A 24842-nucleotide genomic window follows, 5' to 3' on the forward strand; every position below is an offset into this window, starting at 1 on the left:
CTTCTTTTATTTTTAGCAAGACGTCGAGCCTCATTCTTCAGAGTCTTTGCTGAACCGGCTTACATTCTTCCTTTATGGTGAGTCGGTGTACCACGATATCAGTGTCTAACCCGGGTATATCTTGGTATGACCATGTGAAGACATCTTTGAATTCTTGAAGTAATTCAATAAGGTCTCGCTTCATCCTCATGGTGATACAAGTTCTGATCTTCACCTCTTGTCCTTCTCCTAAGCTCACGATTTCTACTGATTCCTTATGAGGTAGGATTTGTTTCTCGTCTTGTTCTACCATTCTCAACAAATCAGGAGATAGGTTACCATCTTGGTCATCTTCAAAATCCTGAGAATCCTCCATATACACATCTCGCTCAAAAGGAAATTCTGAGTCACTGGCGGTGTCACTCATATCATTGATATCTGGGGACCTGTTATAAGGATGAAGGCAGATACAAAGAATCAAAAGAATTCAAAAACATTTATCTGTATGGTATGATTATGAATGACGAATGAAAGAATATCTAGAATAATGTTTAAAGAATAAAAGAATCCGAAAGTAATCGTTTGTATAGTAGGATTATGGATGAAATTGAAAGAATGAGAGAACATTTGCTCAAAAATGATAATAATTGTGTATTTCATTGAAATAACGTTTTTAAACATCAACCTATTTCACAAAAGATTCTTATTACTCCTAGGCCTAGAGCAATAAGTGTGTTTCGGACATTACTCTAAATCAGTTCTAAAAACTATAGGAATCTCTTTCGCAGTCCAGTTATCCAGAACACTTCCAGGTATATAGGGGCAAATGCCCGACAAATTTTCTCTTCCAGTCTCTTCGTCATATGTGGCGTTGATGTCCAAGCTTTCCAACCTTTCTTCTATGGCTCCCTCCATTGGCGTGCCTCTCTTGGGATGGACGATTCCTCCGGACACAAAAGTTTTCGATATATTGGGGAATATTATTGGCTCCCATTTGATTTCCTCCCCCATTAACCGCACTCTCCTTCTTTCTTGCTTCTTTTCTAGCTCCCTTCTCCTTTGTTTCGCATCTGGTTTAAATCTTAAGCTGAAGCGGTCTCTTTTGTCCTTCAATATTGGCGTTTTAACCCTTCCTTGGATATGTCTCCCAAGTTCTCTTTCGGGTAGAGCCCTTTTTCCAACCATCAACTGTAGGCTCATCTTCGTAGTTTTGAACAATTTTGGCACCAGAATCTTGCTTCCCTCGGCGATGAACATTGCATTAACAAATTTCAAAGATCGAAATGAGCATTCGATTGCTTTGTCATCTGTCTCCAAATAAGGCACATTATTGCTTATAGTTGCAATGATATCCTCTTCAGCATTGATCGTTATCAACTGCCCCTCTGATACCAGCTTCAACTTTTGATGCAACGATGAAGGCACTGCCCCGGCTGAATGTATCCAGGGCCTTCCAAATAAGTAATTGTATGAGGGCTTGATATCCATTACTAAGAAATCCACCTCATACGTGTTTGGCCCGATCTGAAGAGGTACCTCAATTCTGCCCATCACCCTTCTCTCCGTGCCATCGAATGCTTTCACTATGTTCTGGCACTCCTTCATGTGAGAGCTGTCTATAGGTAATCTGTTAAGCGTGGTCAATGGCAGAACATTCAAGGCCGATCCGTTGTCAATGAGTATGCCTGACAGCGTATATCCCTTACAGCGTTTGGTGATATGGAAAGCTTTAGTCGACCCCATGCCCCCGGGTGGTATCTCGTCGTCATTGAAGAAGATATAGTTGTCGGCGCTTATGTTGCTAACCAAATGGTCCAGTTTGTTAACGGAGATATCATTGGCAACATATGTTTCATTCAAGACCTTCATCAGCGCGCTGCGATAAACTTCCGAGCTTAGAAGTAAGACCAGCACCGAGATACGAGCTAGTTGTTTACGTAGCTGTTCCACCACGCTGTACTCACTGTACTTTAGGAATTTTAGAAACTCCTTAGCCTCCTCCTCGTTAACTGGCTCATTGACAGGAAGTTTAGACTTGGTCACTTTTTCCTTCATCTTTTCGACCACTAGGGCTTTTCCTTTTACGAGTTGTGCCTTTTTGCTTGTTGTATCGTAACGTTTCCCGCTACGTATATAAGAGCCCCCATCTTGGTTCTTCTTTGAAGTGTCAACCGGGCTTTGCTTTCCTGAAATCGTTACGTTGTAATCATAATTCCATGGGACCCTTTTGCTGTCTTTGTAGAGGAAGACTACAGGTCTTTGGATTATAACCCTCGGTGGCATTCGCACTCCAGCTTCATTATTTTTGGGTCGCGATATGATGACCACGGGGTAGTTAACTGCTTGATTCTACACCGTCGATTCTCCATCTGATGCGTATATATCTCCCTCTCTAGGGTTTTTAGCTTCTTCATAAAACTTAATCTCTTTATTGTTTATCAAGTCTTGCAAGAGGGCCCTGAACCTACACACTCTTGGATTTCATGCCCCACCTCATTGTGGAACTCGAATAGTTCCTCTCTTCTTTAGATTCTTTCCTTAAATCCAACGAGATCAACCCTCTCTTGACCATCTCCTCCCACACCCGTCTCAATGGGGTCCTGACTTCTGCAACCTCATTTTGATCCTCTTGTTCCTACCTTCGCTTATCCCGTTCACTCCTTGGTCAGAATGATTGGGGAGTGAGTTTCCTGCTACATTAGGTGTGGATGGGTCGTCAAACCTCACGATCCCTATTTTAATGAGTCTTTAGACTACTTTCTTGAATGCTGTGCAGTTTTCGATTGAGTGCCCAGTGATTCCCGCGTGGTATTCACATTGGGCGTTTGTGTCATACCATTTGGGATACGGGGGCTGTAGTGGCTTCAGGTAAAAAGGGGACACTACATGAGTGTTGAACAGGTTCTGGTACAGCTCCCTATACGTCATGGGTATAGGGGTGAATTGCGGCCTTTCTGTGCTCTCCATCTTTGTGTGTGCTGTCTGAAACTTTCATTTGACTTCTTCTCCATGTTCTGGAGAGTAATTCTGTCGGGGGTCATGTCTGTCACATGATTGTATTGTTTCATAAAGGCCTGAGCCAGATCCTTCCACGAGTTAATTTTAGCGCGGCTTAATTGGTTATACCACTTAGATGCCGCCCCAACCAGACTGTCTTAAAAATAGTGCATTAATAGCTGGTCATTGTTAACGTATCCCGCCATTCGCCTACAGAATATAGTGATGTGAGCTTCAGGGCAGCTCGTTCCATTGCATTTCTCGAATTCGGGCTTTTTGAATTTGGGGGGAAGGACCAAATCTGGGACCAAACTCAGGTCCTTAGCATCAACCCCTTGACGTTTGTCCGCGCTTTCCATAGCTCTAAATTTCTCCTCGAGGCATCTACACCGTTCTTCCAATTGTTTCTGCAAATCTATCTTCGCCTATTCTTCTTCAGTAGCTTCGTCGAAATCGGGAACGGGTAAATAATTTGGGTTATTAATGAGGTTAGAGCTTGAGCCGGGTTAGAAATTTATTGGTATCGAAGCTCCAGCCTGAATCTACTAAGGCATGATCGTAATAGATGGTTTTTATAGATTAATCTCGGGCTGCATCGGTGCCTATGTCGGAGTGAAGCTAGGGGGTATTGAGGATCTTCATTAGTTTCATCAACGTTGTCCATGGGGCCCTTTCCCTTATCCGTTCTTCCCAATAGCAATTGGGATAACTGACTCATCATTTCTCTCTGGGATTCCATCATTTGCTCCTTCATCTCTCACTGAATCTTGGCTAGCTGCTCTTGCATCTAGGACTGCATTCTTTCCTGCATGTCCTTTTGCATTTGCTCCAATTTCTCAAGTCTTTTATCCATTGACTTTTTCCTTATACCGTAGGGGTGTGTAGTTGGTTGGTTTTCATTGGTTTCCAGGTTACTGAAATGATTTTTAATTAATTAATTAGAAACCTCTTATGACCTTTAATGCATAGTGATATGATGTAATGCAAATGCATGAATACAAAGGAGGCATCAATTTTGATTCAATTCCCTTTAGAAAACTTCACTAGAAAATAAAATTATTTTACATAAAGTTGAGTACAAATAAAATTTTGCTCTAACACTTAATGTCTTAATTTTTCTAAGCAACGAGGCCAGCTCCTATCCGCGATCTGACTCCAACTCATACTTCACGCTCAGTGTGTCTGCCTATACCGCTAAAGCTTGCAAGTAGTCAGCTACCTCTCGAATCTGAGTTATGGCTTCCCCCATAAGGTAATCCCTGTTTCTGACTTGGTCTTGCGCATGGTGAAGCTGCTCTTCCCAACGGTCCTCATTCGCCTCGAAAAACTGAATTCGCATCTTACAGTTTTGCAGTAACACCTCTAACTCTTCTATTTTTCCTTTCATTTCTTCTATCTTGCTCAAGCTTGCCCTCAATTCCATTGCAGTGTTGCGGTTTCGGTACTAATAAAGAGACTTCTCAAGTTCTGCCACTCTAGCCTTTAATTCGCTTCTTTATTTCTGCCTTCTGACAGACTCTTCTCTAAATCTTCATTTCGCGCCTAAACTTCTCGAAATTTCCTTTCCCATCGGTTGGCTTTGGTTTTTTCTTCTCGAATTCTATGGCGCCATTGTTCGAAAGTCTTACCTAACCCCGCAGTCCTCATAGACAGGCGCAGCTTCTTATAGTCAGTCTTTAAGCTGTCTAGATCTTCTTCGGCCTTAGTTTTCCCTTTTCTCCACTTCTTAGCCTCTGACCTCTGGACATTAGCGTCTAATCTCAAGTGCATCTTCTCTTCCTCCAATTGTTCGATCTTTTTTCCAAGCTCCGAACTCTTCTTTTCGAAGTTTTACTTTATAACTTCCAACTCTGACGGGGCGACTTGCAATTGTTCCTCCATAGGTCAAGTATTTTCCAAGCTTGGCCTAGGAACATTATCATTAACCCTTTTTTTAAACCATCCGTCATACTCGGACGTTACCATGAAACCAACGACCAACCTCTTCATCCAACAAGTTTGTTTCCAAGCATCCGATAGTTCCCGAACTTTCTTCTTATAGTGAGCAACTTTAAAGGAGAATTCACACTAAGCAAGTCCGTAGGTCGTAGGTACAAACTGCCTCGACTTATATTACCTCAATGTAAGCAATGGAGTATACCCAGTAGCTCCTAAAATCCTAACAATGGCACCCAATCAAAATTACCACATCGGTACATGATCTCATCAGGCACCATCCAATAAGCTCTCCACTCTATATCCCCCTCCTTGAGGTTTTGGAGGATTTCTATCCACTTCTCCTCCGAGATATCTTCTCTCCTTTGTATGGCTGTCTCCTCTTTTAACGGGGAATAACCTTCGAAAAAGACCCAATAAGAAACCTTGTCTACTTTCCAAAAGTGCCCATGAAACCATACCATCAATAATTGTACGTACCCAATAAACCGTCCCTCACCTATCTTTTGACATGAGCTCAAAGACCTGAACGTCTCAGCCAATATCGCTGGTACCGATGTGATTCCCTTCTTAAGGCGATCGAATAAGTCAATGACTGCCTTGTCCACGTGCCTCAAAGCCTTAGGCAAAATTACCAATCCATAGATGCTTAAGGCGAAGATATAGACCCTCTTTCTTTCATCTGGATACGTCAAAATCAAATCTCGCAAATTCTCCCAAGGGATACATTTACTATCTCCTTTTTGTTGAATCTGAGCAGTGACCCAAGGCTCACTCATCCCTGAAATGCTCATCAATTTCTTCATAAAAGTCTGACCACTGAAAACCCGGGCATAAGTCTTTCTGATCTGAATTTTTGGACACCTGAGCAGAGTAGTGTATTCGTCGATTGCAGATACCAAATCCACTTCTCTAAAAGTGAAACATTTGTAAGCAGAATTCCAAAACTACACCATAACTCGGAACAGATGTTTATCCACTCTAATGTCTAGCAAGTAGGATATATCACCATAGCTTTGATAAAACAACTGCTTGGTCCCTTCATCCCAACTAGCCCAAATATCTCTCAACTCTTGTAGCTCATTCTGTGCTACATTGACGCGAGTGAATTCTTGCAACTCTGATATATATCCTTCTGCCAGGCTATCCCCTTTTTCTGATTCTAGCTTCTCTAACCATGCACGAACGGCCGCATTATCCTCGACTTTACTAAGAAATTCATTCTCCATGTCAAACTTTCTAACTTAGCAATTGAATACGAATCAACACCTCCTTTAGTATGCAATGTCATGCAAAAAAAATCAAAACAAAACATAGGTTAGTATCAAATAATGGCGATAAAATGCAAGTATATAAACGATAATTACAACGCATATACGGGTAAGTACTAAGGCTTGACGCGGCTCCACTCGAGGATAGCTCCTAAGGTTCACTATATGTGATTCGGTTCTAGAGATAAGGTACCCGAACCAGCAGATCCCTCAATCCTCACCCATTATAGCCTCATATAGATCGAGTTCGGTTCAGGGGGATACATTTTCCTATAACCATGCGGAGATGAAAATCTCACGAAATCATAGGTACGGATGTACCCCGGAAGCAATCCACTAGCCCATGCGGAGGTGAAAAGCTCACGAAAGCGTAGTTTCTTACTCCCACTTAGAAGCTGTGACCACAGCGGTCATGCAATGAAATGCAGTATTATTCTACGACATTCAAACCATAACAACCATACAAACAAATGCGATCATGATTTTCAAAACAAGTTTTTGATTTTTGACAAAAGGACAGCAAATAATCAATTTTATGGCTAGACTCTCTTAACCGGTCCCCAGTGGAGTCGCCAAACTATCGAAACCATCTTTTTATTTAAAATTTTAAGTTTAATAAAAAATGGAGAATCGACTATTTGAAAATAAAAACATGGAGTCGCCACCGATCTTTTTGTTTTGGTGTGATCGGGTCACCAAAGAATTTGGCTATTAAAACATTTCTGGTTTATTAAAACAATGATTTTGGTCTACGAACTTTTGAGAAAACAGGTTCGGGAGTCGGTTACGCATGAGGAAGGATTAGCACCCTCACTACGCTCAAAATTGGTACCAAATCGATTAAATACTGTCCTTATGTCTAAGATTTAAAAATGTTTTTGAAATGTGGTTCCCTTTTGATAATATTTGAATAACCCGAGTTGGTTATCAAAATTCTCTTGCTTAAGAGGCATATAGCACCACATCTAGCACGATAAGACACGATCTTTCATGCCCTCGAAAGCATGACAAATTTTGACTTCCAAAAATTTATACGTTGAAAATCGTAAAAGGATGCCCAATTATTTAGTCCAACGAGAAGATCGAAACCCAGCGCAGTAGGGTACGACTCCTCGAATTTCTAGATATCAGACATTGCCTTATTTTAGAATTTAAAAAGTATGAGTGAAATTCTAAAGGAATCTTCGATCATTTTGGACAAACAGAAAATTGCAACCCAGCACATTAGGGTACGATTACCCGAATTGCCAAACTTCGAATATTACCTTCATTTTGAAGAGTTTTTAGAAAACGTAAATGAAATTCTAAAGGGACATTCGATTATTTTGAACAAACGAGAAATTGCAACCCAGCATGTTAGGGCACAATTCCGCGAATTGTCAAATATCGAACATCGCCCTCGTTTTAAAGGATTTTTAAGAGACATGAGTGAAAATTTGAAGGAATATTCGATTATTTTGAGCAAACGAGAAATTGCAACTCAGCACGTTAGGGCACGATTCCGCGAATTGTCAAATATCGAACATCACCTTCGTTTTAAAGAATTTTTAAACGAATAATTATAAAAATAGCTTAAAACATATTAATGCGACTCGAAATAAAACGAAATTAATCATAAAAATTTAGATTTTATAAAACCACATTTCATAAACCAAGTGGAAAACGATGATATGGGGTAATATGTATATGCATAAAATACGACAATGGAAGAGTGGGGGGTAATACAATTTATTTAACCAACTAACAAACACTTACAACTAAGTATAACTAACTTGGAAATATAGCTCAATTTCAATCATGCATGGAGAATAATTAACATGACAATACAAAACAATGAATAAATAAATAATGCAATGGTAACATGCATGGCATAATGTAATATGACTACTACTAGATACACAAAACAAAATGCAAATCAAAGAAGTAATATGGTATAAAACTATTTTAAAACAATGATAAATAAACGATGCACACTATATGAATTGATGGATTGATAAATAAAACATTTGTAAAGGCAAGCTTAATATACATATGCGATCATTAAAATATATATTGTAGAATGAATCTTTTTTTAAAATACATAATATATAAGTTGATAAATTTGCGTAGAAACTAAGAATATGTAATCATTGAAAGAAATATTATAGAATAAAACTTTGAATCAAATTGCATGTAAATATTTTAAATACAAACTCCTTTAAATGTTTACAAAGTACATGATAATTTGAATAATATATGTACAAAAGAATAATAAAAATACATGACAAGACATAATACCCAAATAGATTTATAAAAAATGTACATGTAAATTTATAAAAAGAATGAGATTAATAATAATAATAATAATATATATAAATTTTAAGTTAGTCTAAAAATTATACATGCCTTCATATCAAAACATTTAAATAATAGGCTATATAAAACACAAAGTAAGTTAATACAAAGGAACATCTAAAAATAATAATTTTATAATTACAAAAAAATGAGGTTTCTAAAATTGTTTCACATATATGTATAATTATTAAACTATATGTTATGGAATAAATATTTTAATCGAATGACATACAAAATATTGAAGAATATTAGCTTAAAATTAACAATTTTCATAAATATTTTAAATTATGTACCAAATATGAAGAGATTACAAATATATATATAACTTTAGAAGTAATTATTTGTAAAAACATGTAAGACATACAAGATTAAATTAATTTTATTATACATTTCACAATAGACTTAAGAACGTGCCTATAGATGTAAGAAAACTATAGGTATAAAATGTATCGACTTAGAAATATATATATCAAATATGTGTACTAATATAAGTAAGTATAAAAATAATTTAAACTTTACGTAAAACATATATACAAAACATGTTAGAATAACAAAAATATATATACCAAAATACATGGATAGGGTCAAAATCATTATATGCATGAAAATACGTTAACTTTGTTATAAAATATGTATATGTATAATAATATAAAGGAGATAAACATTTAAAGTATACAAAGTATGATAATAATATTACAAAAACGAATCTACAACAATGAAGAAACAATTATCAAAATTGCTTAAAATGTACAAATGAATAAATAAAGAAAATAAAAAGGGCTATAAAATAAAAAGACTCAATTAAAATTAAACTAAAACACACGGGGTAATTTGAAAATAAATCAATAATTATAAAAGGACCTATAGGTAACGCGCGCAGCTGTGTAGGGACTTAAAATGGAAATATTCTAGACCCCCAAAACGCAACACACAAGCGCGGACCAAAATATAAATACACGCAAATTATGGGTAAAATTTAAAAAGAAAAAAAATACGAATATTAACTGATTTGAAAACGGGGCGAAAAGGGAAGGATTTATATTGCAAATAAACCCTCACCGCAAACACACGCTAGTCATCGGGGCAGCAAACCGGATCGGGTCGGGCGTGACTAGACGATGTCGTTTTTGAGCCATTGAAACAGGCTTGAAACGGCGTCGTATTCGACCCTTTAAAAAGACCGAAAACTAAATCATTCGACCAAACAAACCCTAGCCTCCCCTTTTCTCCAGCCGAACTAAGCCAAACCCCTTTGGCCATGGCCCCATCGCAACCTACAACCGATCGATTTACTACCCCGTGATTCCTCCTCCACCTTCGACTTCAACGAGGCAAGGAAGAATCAATGGCGGATTCACGAGGTAAGGCTTCATTTTTCTCTTTTCTTTTATTTTTAGATGCAAAGAATGAAAAAGAAAATCAGAGGGAGCAGATCAAGAGAGAAAAAACGTAATAAACCCCAGAGATTCAAAACAGGAAATCACCTTGCTCTGTTTTTTTTTTTTGCTTTCTATTGCTTCTGTATGCCTCCAGAAGACTTTACAATCGCAAAACGAAAGGCTTTATAGCCGAGTGTTCCAAAAAAGAATAAAAATAAATTACAATTTTTTCTTTTTCTCTTTGTTTTCGTGTTGCTGCTGTTGTTTTTTTGGTTTCTTCGCAGGTACGGGGTGCGTTGGAATCTTACGGAGGCTGTGCTGGCGCTTGGCGTGAGGCGTACGAAGGCGTGCGTGGTGGTCGTACGACGCGAGGGCTGGGGCTCGTCTGCGGTTGCGGCGCAAAAGTGAGGAGGAAACCCTAAGGTTTCTTTTCTCAAAACATTGGGCCTATCGGGCTTGTAATTTGGGTCGGTTTTTGATATTGGGCTGTAGGGTATTAGTTATGTAGTTGGGTTGTATTAGTTATGTAGTTGGGTTATGTAATTAGACATCCAAGGACTATTAATTATTTGGGTTTTTGTTTATTTATTTATTTATTTTGGGTTTCAGAGGGGCCAGGCAAATTGGCCTGTTTACATATATCTAATTTAATTATTAATTAAAATTAACATGATTATAAGTAATGCCAACATCTGTCCATCCACTATCAATAAAAATGGCTAAATTATCATTTTAGCCCCTAATCGATTAATGTATTGTCATTAGAAAAAAAAGAAATTCATAATGGTCAACTTTTACCACGTTTACGATTTCATTCTTATACTATGATTAATTCTCTAATCAATCAAATTTTCTGAACTAAAATTTATATAACACTATATTAAACTAATGATTATTAAATATTAATATCTACAGACTCAATAATCAAAAAACGAGATTTTGAAACTACTATTTTCGATACCACTGAAAACATATTAGTACATCATTGTTATTTTATATTAAGGTCTTTAGATTTAAATTCTAGACTTAGATTAAAAAAGAAAACAAAAACTCGATGGATGAAAAACTCTGAGCTTTTCTTTTTATGAGTAACTTTTAATAGAATATGAATATGACGAACTCTCTTCTTATGGATGTGTTAAAAAATTTTGCTGTAAAATGCATGACTAAAGCACTTTAACATACAATGTTATAATCATAAAGATCGAAAACCGATTTTAACAGAAATGTTTTCTACAATTTTGGTTCGACAAATTAAAAAAAAATTAAAATTATTCAAACAAAGTTGAATATTTTTATTTAATTTATAATTCGTTATAATATAAAATAAATATATTATATTTGAATTAGTAAAAATAACATAAAAATCAAACCGATTTTAAAACGGTAGAATCAATTATCTTTTGGAAGTCTTTGATTTTTTAAAATCTAGAATAGCATAGTTAACATCGATTTGAACCAGGGAATAAAAAAAAGAGAGAGAGAGAGAAATAATGTGAAAGAAAATAAAAAAAAATTATTTTTAAAGTTTTATAGGACGAGAAAGTTTATTATTGGTTGAAATATTTTTAATAAATATAATAATATCTTTGTGTAAAATAGATAATAGAAGAATAGTTTAGTTAGTTACCACTTATAACCAAATAAAAAGTTTAGTTACCATTCTTATAAAGCATAATGATTTTTTAGCCCTCCATCTTTATAAAAAAAAATCATTTTACCTCTTCATTTAAATTTTTGTTTGCCTCTTTTAGCATTTAAATTTGCATTGTTCGTTAAATCATCTCAAAAGATATCTATGAGGGTTGTCACGTGGATGTCACGTCAGAAATTAATTAATTTTTAAAAAAATAAAAATATCTAATTTTTTATAATTTTTAAAATTTTAAAATATTTCTTTTTTCTTTTTTTATTTTTTTAGTAAAGTTAACATTTTCCCATCTATTTTGAGGTAATTTGACAAACAACACAAGTTTAAGGGATAAAAAAACCAAAAATAAATTGGAAGGCTAAAAAGATTTTTTTTGTAAAGTTATAGGGCCAAAAAAGTCACGGAAGTTTTGTCCTCATTTCAATGAATTTGTTAATTCCTTTCATGCTGCCATTTTTTAGGGCATATGCCCTAATCAAATAAACTTTTAAGGGGAGATGCAAGTTTTAACCTTTAAGACAATGTTATTGGAAACGATAGCTACGAACTTTGAATTTGAACTGCAACATTTGTTTTTAAAAAATACAAACAATAACAATAAGAGGAAAGAAAACCCCTACAACATCCGTTGTAAACAGGTTAGCGACTCTATACAAAAGTTCCTCCACAACAAGGAGGTTTTCATCTTAATTGAGACTCTCTTTGGCCATTCAGTCTACAAAAAATTTCTTTTGACCAGACATAGATTTTAGTTCCCAATACTAATCCTTTTTTCAACAACTCTTGTATCTCCCGATTTAAGCAACAAAAACTGTGATTATTGTGTAGGCAATTTTTTAAAATAAAAAAGAGAACTAAAAGAGTCAAACTCAATTTCAATAGATCTAATACCCCTATCTTAAGAAATCTTGATCCCACTAAAACGACTCCAAAGTGAACAAGGCCAACACTTCTATTTCCACAAAAGCTATGAAAATAAACAATCCATTTACTTACATTGTCTCGAACAATATTGTTGGAACTAGATCAGACTAGACTAGTTGGATCGAGAATTTCACATCAGGAAAAGTTAAAGTTCAAATTGTAATAGTGACTTTGGGGACTAAATTTAAAATTTTTCTATTTAGGTAGGCTCTAATGTAAATAAGAGCAATCAATGAACTGGATAGTAAAAGCTGAATTTCAACCCTTAGTTCTATGAAGGAAGTGCAAGAGTATTATATAAGGGAGAGATGTTATTCTCTGATGTTGTTCTTGTTGAAAAGTCAACAAAGGTAGGAAGCAACTTGTTAAAAAAGTAAAGCAAGTTGCACCGAATGTTGAAAAGTTGAATGGGATAATTGCAATTTTGGTCCCTAATTTTTTAGGCCATTTGCAAGTTAGTCCCTGAATTTCAACTATAAATAGACCTTCTCATTTTTCATTTCAACTATCCCAACCAATCTTTCTCTCTTAGTTTTCTCTCTTCTCCCATTTGAGAATTCTTAAGGAATTCTATTTGTTTGTATTATTTTGGAGATAATAAAGTTATCATCTGGTGTTAGTACCCGAGGACGTAGGTATAATTTACCGAACCTCGTTAAAACTCTTGTGTTTTTTCTTGTCCTATTTTTCTTTCAATATTTGAGGGTATAATAGCAGTATTTAATTGTGCTATTAAATTACTATAGAAGGAATATTCTGACTAAGGAAAGACTTGGTATTTAAGAGATCCATGTGATCCACCTCTCTTCCCTGGGAATTGAACTTTGTGTGATTTTTTAGTACAATAATTTACACGCTTCCGACCCTATTGGAACTACAAGTGGTATCAGAGCCGAAGGTTAATCGTAGTATGCTCTGTGGTTGCAGTTTAAACTGATCTTCCATATTAGAAAAGATTTCCTTAGGTATATTGAAAGATTATGGAGAAAACGGTCGGTGTAGGAGCTTCAACATCGTCCATGTGGACAAGACCGACAATTGCAAATGCAAGATTGGCCGTGGAGATCTTTGATGGCACGGGCCATTTTGGTATGTGGCAAAGTGAGGTTCTAGATGCCCTTTTTCAGCAGGGTCTAGACATTGCCATTGATAAAGAGAAACTAGATGATGTACAGGAGAAAGATTGGAAGGCGATCAATCGGTTGGCATGTGGCACAATTCGATCATACCTTTCTCGAGAGCAGAGGTATGCTTTTTCAAAGGAAACTTCTGCAAATAAGTTGTGGGTGGCACTTGAAGAAAATTTTTTGAAGAAAAACAATCAAAATAAGTTCTACTTGAAGAAAAGACTGTTTCGCTTCACCTACGTCCCAAGTACCACAATGAATGATCACATCACCAAATTTAATCAGTTAGTCACTGATTTGCTAAATATGGATGAGACATTCAAAGATGAAGATTTGGCTTTGATGCTGTTGGGGTCACTTCCTGAGGAGTTTGAGTTCCTAGAAACTACTCTACTTCATGGCAGGAGTGATATATCTCTGGGCGAAGTCTGTGCGGCCTTATACAGTTATGAACAGAGAAAGAAAGACAAACAGAAAAACTTAATCAGAGATACAAAAGCTTTAGTAGTCAGAGGTCGTTCATACACTCGGAAGAAAACTCAGAAAGGGAGATCAAAGTCAAAGTCCAGACTCGAGAAAGATGAATGTGCCTTCTGTCATGAGAAAGGCCACTGGAAGAAAAATTGTCCAAAGCTGAAGAATAAGGGAAAAGCTGCTGTAGATGCTTGTGTTGCAAAGCATGATACCAGTGACTTTGAACTATCACTGGTTGCATTATCATCGCCGTCCCATTCAGATGAGTGGATATTGGATTCGGGTTGTACCTATCATATGTCCCCTAACCGGGAGTGGTTCTCTGATTTAGTAGAACTAAATGGATAAGTTGTTTATATGGGTAATGACAATGCCTGTAAAACTGTTGGGATAGGTTCAATCCAATTAAAGAATCAAGATGGATCAACCAGAGTTCTGACTGATGTTCGGTACGTGCCCAGTTTGAAGAAAAATCTTATCTCATTGGGAGCCTTGGAATCCAATGGTTCAGTTGTTACTATGAGAGATGGGATTTTGAAAGTGACATCTGGCGCACTTGTGATATTGAAGGGCATCAGGAAAAATAACTTGTATTACTACCAAGGTAGTACAGTTATTGGAGCAGTCGCTGCAGCTTCCGGTAACAAAGAATTGGACTCAATACAGTTGTGGCATATGAAGTTGGGACATGCCAGCGAAAAATCCTTGCAAATTCTGGCAAAGCAAGGATTGTTGAAAGGTGCAAAGGCTTACAAATTAAAATTTTGTGAGCATTGTGTTCCGGGAAAGCAAAAGAGAGTGAAATTCGGCACTGCTATCCATAATAAAAAAAGTATTTTGGAATATGTTCACTCAGATGTATGGGGGCCTTCCAAGACACCTTCATTGGGAGGAAAACACACTTTGTTACTTTTGTTGATGACTTTTCCAGAAGAGTTTGGGTGTATACCATGAGAACTAAGGATGAAGTGCTTGGAGTTTTTCTTAAATGGAAAACTATGATCGAAAACCAGACTGGCAAGAAAATCAAGCGGCTTAGGACGGACAATGGAGGGGAATATAAAAGTGATCCGTTCTTCGATGTGTGCCAAGAGTATGGTATTGTTCGACACTTCACAGTTAAGGATACACCACAGCAGAATGGAGTGGCAGAGCGTATGAATAAAACATTGCTGGAGAAAGTTCGATGTATGTTGTCCAATGCTGGGTTGGGCAAGCAATTTTGGGCTGAGGCTGTGACATACGCTGGCCATCTTGTTAATCGTTTGCCATCATCTGCATTAGAAAGAAAAACTCCTATGGAGGTATGGTCTGGAAAACCGACTACAGATTATGATTCCTTACATGTGTTTGGATCCACTGCATATTACCATGTGAAGGAGTCAAAGTTAGATCCGAGGGCAAAGAAAGCTCTCTTTATGGGAATCACTTCTAGAGTGAAGGGATTTCGTCTTTGGTGCTTAAGCACAAAGAAAATGATTTGTAGCAGAGATGTTACCTTTGATGAATCTGCTACATTGAAAAAGGTAGCAGATGAAGATATTCAGAAAGCGATACTCCACAGCAGGTGGAGTGTATTCCAAAACAAGTAGAGTTTGAGCAGATGGGGATTTGCCCAGTTAATAAGTCTAATTCTCCAACCACAATGGAGGAATTAGAGGTTGAAGAGGTTCTGACCCAAGAACCATTAAGTACACCAGAACCAGTTGCAGTTGCAAGGCCACGGAGAGAAATTCGTAAACCTACTCGATTTACTGATATGGTGGCCTACGCCCTTCCCGTTGTTGATAATGATATTCCTGTCACTTATCAAGAAGCAATGCAAAGCTTAGAAAGTGACAAATGGAAATGCGCCATGGATGAAGAAATGCAGTCTCTTCGGAAGAACAATACTTGGGAGTTGGCATAATTACCGAAAGGTAAAAGGGCAATCGGATGTAAGTGGGTATTCGCAAAGAAAGATGGATCTCCTAGCAAGAAAGATATTCGCTACAAGGCAAGATTGGTAGCTAAAGGTTACGCTCAGAAGGAGGGAATTGACTACAATGATGTATTTTCCCCTGTTGTGAAGCATTCCTCCATCAGAATTTTGTTGGCCTTGGTAGCACAGTTGAATTTGGAGCTAGCTCAACTTGATGTTAAGACGGCTTTCTTACATGGTGAGTTAGAAGAGGAGATCTATATGACTCAGCCCGAAGGAGACACAGATGCTGGTGGTAGAAATTGGGTTTGTAAGCTGAACAAATCGCTATATGGATTGAAGTAATCCCCAAGGTAGTGGTACAAGCGATTTGATAGCTTTAAGAGAAGGCAGAAGTACACAAGAAGCAAATATGACAATTGTGTGTATTTGCAGAAGCTGCATGACGGATCTTTCATTTATTTACTCTTGTATGTTGATGATATGTTAATCGCTTCGAAGAGCCAAAAAGAGATAGATAAGCTGAAGGCTCAGTTGAATCAAGAGTTCGAGATGAAAGATCTAGGTGAGGCCACGAAGATTCTCGGCATGGAGATAAGTAGAGATAGACAGAGAGGCAAGCTTTGTTTGAATCAGAAACAATATCTGAAAAAGTCACTAAGTTTTAATATAAGTCCTAGTACGGATAAATTCAACATAAACTTAGAACCATGAAGTCCATGCAAATATAAGTTTTGTGATTATATGCGGTATGGATAAGTCACTAAGTTTAATTTTAACATAAGTATATTTTATTACGTATTTAAGGTAAAAAGGAAATTTGAGGATTTGAGGAGGGACCAGACCAGATCTACCGTGCTCAAATGAACATACTATTTAGTTTTAATGTACATACAGTGGGGTGGCTAGAGGCGGATCCTCAAGGTTATAGTCAAATTTGTAATTAGATATGATTAGAAGATTAATTTCACGACTAAGTAAATATTCAATATGTTAATGTTTCTTCGTGAAATTTTTGTATCTTAAATTAAAGTTATATAATTGAAATAAATTCATGTATGTTGCGAAGTTATAGTTAGCTAACCGTGATTAAATAATATTTCTATTAAGTGAACATGATTTGTGGAATGCAATAATAAAAAGTATTGGTTAAATTTAAATATGGAGTGTAGCACCCTGTAGTTCGGACCTGGCGATCGGGTTGGGTATGGGGTGTTACAGAGAACCAGCTAGTATATTAGTCTAAGTAAAGGTATTGAATCAACCTTTGATCAAATCGTTTGAAATTGGTAAAAATAAAAAAATGTGAAGAAAAAATAGGCAGTTGAACCGGTTTATAAATTTATACTTTTTATGAATTTTAATTTTTTTAATTACTTTTAGACCGATAGTTGAATTAATCGAATAAAAATTCGATGGTCTAACTAGTTCAATCACTAATATGGTTTTTAAAACATTGGTCTCAAATCACTCCCTCTACTCCTGCTTTATTATTGGGTTGATCCCAATTCCTATCTACATTGAGTTTAGCACAGCCTTGAGTAGGCCTTTCCCAACACAGTAAAACTTTTTTAAACAATCAAAAGTAGAATTTTTGCCACCCACAGTAGTCAATTCATTAAAATTTATATATAATATTGCAATTTATCTGCTAAACTCATAGTAGGCTTATTAATAAATGGGTAGTTCCTTAATATATGGACAATGACTTCTCTTTACCACCCATAAAGCTAACAAATCTCATCATTAGTGAACTTGTGAGCTCTCCTATTGGAATTAGACATAATAAGATTATACTAGGCAAGCCAGAAAAAATTTTAAACTCTCAAAATTTAAGGGATTTTCCAAATAAATTGCAATAGGGTTTTTGAGTTTTTGATTTGTTAAAATTTGTCAAGTCAAGTGATTTGCTTTAGTGGTTTAGTGCTCTGATGTATGTTTGAGGTCCTATGTTCAAATCTCACTCTTAAAAATTGTTGCTATTTTTGTTCCTATCTTTATCTTTAATCATTTGACTTAAATTGTATTTCCCTCAATTTGTAATAGAATGAGCTTGTTGATTTAGTGGTAAGGTGTTAGCTTGCTCTTTGGTCTTGTGTTTGAATCACTGCTTGAGCAAAATGAGATTATTTTTGCTATTTCTCATGTTTGTGCGTCCAAGTGTCAGATATTGAATTTAATTCAAATATTGGATTAAGCTGTTAAGTGGTGGTTAGAAGACTAGTTTGGTTAGGATTTAGTTATTTCTTAGAAAAAAAATTTGAAAATTGATTGATTGAAAATAAAAAGATTTTTAATCCCCACTTTTCTCTCCGACACTATTTCACTCTTAGAAATTGTTGCTATTTTTGTTCCTATCTTTATCTTTAAGTATTTGACATAAATTCTATTTCCCTCAATTTGTAATAGAATGAGCTTGTTGGTTTAGTGGTAAGGTGTTAGCTTGCTCTTTGGTCTTGTGTTTGAATCACTGCTTGAGCAAAATGAGATTATTTTTGCTGTTTCTCATGTTTGTGCGTCCAAGTGTCAGATATTGAATTTAATTCAAATATTGGATTAAGCTATTAAGTGACGGTTAGAAGACTAGTTTGGTTAGGATTTAGTTATTTCTTAGAAAAAAATTTTGAAAATTGATTGATTGAAAATAAAAAGATTTTTAATCCCCACTTTTCTCTCTGACACTATTTCATGTCCCTTTTCCCCCACCTTCCTAGTTTTTCTTCTTTTCCTTATTATCGTTTCTTTATTTTTTTTATCCCTGCTTGTCTGGTCGTAATTTTAATCAAGGAAACATCTTTTACCCTTTTCTTTTTGCAAATTCAATCTTTGTTGGAGCGTGATCGCACTATTGTTTACCGGTGCAAGTGTCATTAGGTTCTTTCTTCTATAGCAAGTGTGTTTATTTTTATTTTTAGTCTTGTTAGTTCGTGGCTGTATATGTTCTGTAATGCATTTAGTCACCTCTAATAGTGGTAGGGTTTTTCTAGATGAAATTGGTGAAACATTAACTCCTCCAGTGTTGTAATCGCGGTTGAGGATTGCTGTTGTGATCATTTGGGTAAGTTTTCAAACGCCTAAAAGATTAATTTCCAGATTACTAATGCACGTGTTAGCGATTATTGACTGAATGAGTTACTTGAAAATTGGTAAATCGTTACTAAATTAGTGTCTTAAATGTTGTTTTTAGGTTCTTGTAGTCTCGTGATTGAGTTCGTATCGAAAAATATTCAGGTGTGTGTTTCTAACTCAAAACCTCCATAATAAATCTGGAAAAACCCCAAGAAATTTGAAATTGTTCTTCGTCACCTAGTTCTATGGTTGGCCGTGTGGCAAACCGTGTGTGTCGCACGATCGTGTGTCTAACCATAAGTTAGGCCGTGTGGGGGCATATGGGTGTATGCAATTACATGGGCAAATCAAGCCGGGTGGGACACACGGGCATGTGAAATCACAAGGGTAGGATAGGTAGCTCATGTGAGCCATATGAACTAGTCATTTGGGTCGTGTGGGCCACACACCCTCTAGAAAATTTGATTTAGGGTCAATTTAATCTGTAATTCGTAATTAAACTTGTAATACCCCTAACCCGTATCCGTCACCAGAATAAGGTTACGGAGCATTACCTTAAAATTGTAACTTAAAACATTTAATTCCAAACATTTTAAAATCAATGCATAATTCATTCAAACACATGCATATCGCCCCTTATTCGAGCCATCGAGGCCTTAGAAACACTTTAGAAACGATTCGGGACTAAATCAGAAACATTTAGAAATTTATAGAAAAAGATAAAAACTTTCACACTACAAGGGTCACACGGGCATGTGTCTCAACCTCAGGTCATGTACCATTAGAAAAAGGGACACACGGCCGTGTCCCAACCCGTGTTTTTACCCGTGTAACTTTCTAACTTGGGTCACACGGCCAAGCCACACGCTCGTGTGCCAAGCCTTGTAACTGCTTGACTTGCAACCCTTTGAAACCTATAGGGGACACACAGCCGTGTCACATGGCCGTCTGTCACACACGGCTAAGACACACGCCCGTGTCTCAGGCCATGTGGACAAGAAATTGGCTCGATCAAGGACAATAAATTGTGTTTACAAAAAGGCCAGATCAACCGCTCGTTCTTGATCTAGAATAACAATTTCATTCCATGGATTAGAATAACAACATAATTTGATCCATTTCATGCAATTGAGTCCTTTTTGGTAAATTTAATTTAATCCATTTCATGCAATTGAGTCCTTTTAGGTAAATTTACATATTTACCCCATAATCTTTCATTTTATATAATTTAGTCTTAGGCACTAATCATGCAAATTATCCATTCTTTTCTAAAGACCCATGTTACCCAACATACTATACTTCAAATAAGCCCCTGTTTGCAATTATTTCACCTCAATTATATGCAATTTACCATTTAATCAATTTAGTCCCTAAACATCAAAATCATCAAAAATCACTTTTCAGAACATTTAAATCTATTAGAAAAGTTTCATGTTTCATCATAAAACCTAATAAATAACCTCATTCATCAATGAAAACTTTTATAACATTTAACAGTTTCACAAATCGGTCCTTGATATAGATGGACTAAATTGAGATGAACGTAAAAATATAAAAATTATTGAAAACGGACATCAACACACTTTCCAAATCAAGGTCTAAAGATTAAAAATGAAAAACCCTAACCTTTCCTCTCTTTTCCGTGGAAAAGATGAAGAAAATGAGAATTTTCTCCAAATTTTTAAGTTTAATTATATATATACTTATGACATTTTTGTAAATACTTTAACGTTCTTAATTAAGCTTTTATAATGCATTAATTAAGCCTAATTTAATAACTATAATAATCATAATCTCATCAAATCCCACTAACAATTTTCCCATGGCTAAATTTTCCTTTTAGTCCCCTTAATTTAACTACTCAACTAATTAAGTCTTTTTTACTTATTAAACTATCCAAACAATTAAATTTCTCAACCAAAATTTAATATGACTCTAGAGACCTCATAAATATACTAATTAAACAATTGTCACGAAATATTTTTTGGGGATTATGGTTCAAAATCACTGTTTCTGATACCATTAAAAATCGGACTGTTACAAGACCTGGTTTGATTGTCTTGAGACCTCAATATGTCTTGAGACCTCAAGAACAAAAAACTTAAATTTTTTACATTTTTAGGTGCATGTCTCGAGACATTTTTTGATTGTCTTAAGACATAATGTACAAAGTCTCGATACATAGTGACCTTGTCTTGAGACATAAAACATCAAAAGCTAAATTAGTGATTATTTAATTTAAGGTCTCGAGACATAAAGGGTCTTTGTCTCGAGACTTCAAACTTAGAAGTTTAAATCATGAAACAGGGGAAGCATGTATCGAGGCATGGCTTCTCTGGCTCAAAACATTGCCTTCATTTTGCTTGTTTGACTTGAGATTTGCAACATGGCCTCGTGTTTAACAGTATTCAACCTTGAATTATTATATCCGGGCACAATAGACTTCATTTATATGCATTTAAAAATCATAACATCCTTTATTTTTACTTTCCATGTTTGTTTTATTTTTTTATTTGATGATTGTGTTAAGTGATTGTTTTAGTTGCTTCGAAAACAAATGCATTTCTTGGATTTGATTGATTTTTAGGTCGGGTGTAGGGTGTTACAAGCAATTTCTACTTCTTTCTACATTTGTGACAATTTGAAATTTTAGTGTTGAATTTTTTAGTTGAAGTAACAATTTCATTAAAATCCTTCCCAATTATCCATGCTCCCTATACCTTATTAGTGATTAATCATATAATCCCATAGATTCTATCAAACATATTGGATAAGACTACCATAAACTATCATCACCAAAAATGGTTGATTTCTCCTATTAAGAGAAGCAATGAAAGCTTGAACTAAGCTACCTTCAATTACTAATCGACCTACTAATCCCTCTACAAAAACCAAATTCCCCTTACAAAGCCATGTTTTTCCATCATTCCCTATTTTGAAAAACCAATCATCTTAATATAGAATCTGTTCTTTCTTCGGCAATTTTTGTTTCCATATTACTAACTAGCTCAAGATTATAAGCTTTAACTAAGAAAAAAATGTACCTAAAAAAATCTTTACCTCCATTTCCTCACTCCCTTAGCATTCAACAATAATATCTTATATTGAGATAGAAAATGAGTTAGAACTTAACAATCATCTCCCATTCTAACCTCTTCATCATCCTTGATCTTAAGTTCTTTTGAATCAACCATAACTTGATTTCCCGAATTAAAAATCAGGACTTGGATTAATGTCAGACATCCCATTACCCCCAATTCGAAAATATTCAAACAATCTACATTAATCTGATTCCAACTATCCATAACTTGAGTTAGAATAGAATCCAACCCACTCAAATTGAGTAATTTAACATCCTTCATTGTGTTCAAAGGTGAATACATAGGAAGAGAATATGAAAAAACTGCCGTATTGAATGATAAAGTAGAAGATCCATGTGTCCATACACTAAACACTACAACAATTTGTAATATTAGTGTAAAATAAATAGAATGTCGGTAATGACAATATATCACAAAGAAAAGAGGAATAAAAATAAAGAACGCACAGATTTTTACATGGAAACCCTTTTGGGAAACCACGGGCAGAGGAGAAGAAAATTCACTAAGACAAGTGACAAGAAAATTCACTATGTCGAATTTGAATGATTACAAGAGGAGTAGACTATGTCTATTTATAGGCTTGTAAAACTATATTCTAATAGAAGTGTAGTAAGATTGAAACACCTTATTCTAGTCAATATCAAATAGATGGAGTTTAATAAGGTTTAAAAAATCTTATTCTAAAATAAAATAAAATAAGTGTAGTTCTATATGGATTTTACTTTTATTTTATTTTACCATTGTATTTTATTTAAATAAGGATTCGAGTCACTTAATTCTAACAATCTCTACCTTAACACAAATTCTCAATAAACAAGTTCTTCATTGCGAACTCTCAACGAACAAGTTCTCTACCTCTTCCATAAAACCCCTTAAGGGTTTAACTTCAACAATGAACACCAACCAAGTCTAAGCAATGCTCAAACTTGGTTATAGGAAGTGACTTAGTCATCATATCTAGAGGATTTTCATGAGTATTAATTTTGCTCACAACAATATCACCACGAGCAATAATATCATGAACAAAATGATACCGAGCATCAATGTGTTTTGTTCTCTCATAAAACATTTGATCTTTTGTAAGGAAGATGACACTCTAACTGATACAAAATAGTGTATTGATTCTTTACAAGCTTCAACCAAATAGCTTCTTTACAAGCTTCAGTAATCGCCATGTACTCAGCTTCAGTGGTAGACAAAGCGACTGTAGTTTACGAAGTGGCTTTCTAACTGATTGCACAACCTCTGATTATAAAGACATAACCTGTAAGAGATCTTCTTCTTTCAAGGTCTCCAGCAAAATCAGTATCAACATACCCAATGAGTCCATCTCTTGTTCTTCCAAACTGTAAGCAAACATCAGCAGTACCTCGTAAGTATCTTAAAATCCACTGAACTACTTTTCAATGTTTTTTACCGAGATTTGCCATGTATCTGCTAACTGCACTGACTGCATATGATAAATTTGGATGGGAACAAACCATAGCATACATGAGAGATTCCACTGCACAAGAGTATGGAACATGTGACATGTACTTAACCTCATCATTTAATTGTGGAGACAAAGTTGATGAAAGTCTGAAATGGGCAACTAAAGGAGTACTAACAGGCTTAGCACTCTGCATATTGAACCTGCAAAGAACTTTCTCAATGTACCCCTTCTGATTTAAGCACAATTTACTTGCTTTTCTATCTTTGGGATTCATATAGGCCAATACGCTTATTCTGATTCTGACGATTGCGATTGATTGAAGCTCCCGCTGGTGTATCTGGAAAAGCGAAAGAAAATACTGACAAAAGGCTCATCAAGTAATGTCGCAACTTTTGTACTGCTCACATTAATGCGAGGCATTCCTTCTCAATAGGAGGATATCGGTCTTCGGCTCCGACCATCATCCGACTGAGGTAATCTATGTCCCTATCTTTTTCTTCGTCACCCGATTCCTCTCCTGATTACTTTTCTTTATTGCTGCCCATAGTACTTCCAAAAAAGGGTACCCATTATGTCAAAGGACAAGGGCAAAGAAAGGCTATGTGGTCCCGAAAACTTCTAGTCTTGATAGGCCCCTTCCTTGGGGCCCCTCTCATTACTCTAGCCATAAGTTATGGCAGCTCCAGCTCGCAACCACAAGGGCCCGCCCTGCGAGGCCAGAGCGGGCTCAGCGGTCAGCCTCCATTCGAATTACGTTAGGGGGTCTTTCGCTTTTGCCAGATCTAGAGAGATACTACGAGTCCTCCGTCCCAGATTCCATCGTCGCGGCCATCTGGTTCACCGGTACTACCAAAAAGTCTCCATGGGAATTTCCATCCAGTCTATAGGCTGTTAGTCACGAAATGAACCAATCCGGATTAAGTCGACCAATGCTTTCAATACTTACCCTGACCCAGCCACTTAGCTCTAGCTAAGGCCGATCCTTCGTCATATGCTTAGTCAAAAGCTACTTTTTGGAGGGAGTCCCTTTTCGGGATAACCAAGAGAACACCATCTCCGGTTCTTGAAAACCCACCGCTCTTCTTCTTATCGCTCTGCTTCTAGCTATTCGGATAGACCACACCTCAGAAAGAAAGTCCGCTATTCTACTCAATATCATGGCAGAAATCCCGGGAATGGGCATCCATCATCAGATGTCTAGGCACAAAAAGAGAGATATGCCAGAAAGATAGGATACGAGTACTCTAC

General features: G+C 36.1%; 1 protein-coding gene and 1 long non-coding RNA gene across 2 annotated transcripts; one reads left to right on the top strand and one right to left on the bottom strand.

The window, feature by feature from the left end:
• Positions 1–723: 723 nt before the first annotated feature.
• LOC107887520 (uncharacterized) lies at positions 724–2262 on the bottom strand. Its single transcript, XM_016811781.1, has one exon. The coding sequence runs from the start codon at positions 2260–2262 to the stop codon at positions 724–726; it is 1539 nt and encodes a 512-aa protein (XP_016667270.1).
• Positions 2263–9299: 7037 nt separating this feature from the next.
• LOC107963894 (uncharacterized) lies at positions 9300–10530 on the top strand. The gene is made up of 2 exons (XR_001702071.2): positions 9300–9877; positions 10180–10530. It is a non-coding gene; the product is annotated as an uncharacterized lncRNA (long non-coding RNA).
• Positions 10531–24842: the final 14312 nt, after the last annotated feature.

The sequence above is a fragment of the Gossypium hirsutum genome, chromosome A03 (genome assembly GCF_007990345.1).
Source record: "Gossypium hirsutum isolate 1008001.06 chromosome A03, Gossypium_hirsutum_v2.1, whole genome shotgun sequence".
NCBI classification, from domain to species: Eukaryota; Viridiplantae; Streptophyta; class Magnoliopsida; order Malvales; family Malvaceae; genus Gossypium; species Gossypium hirsutum.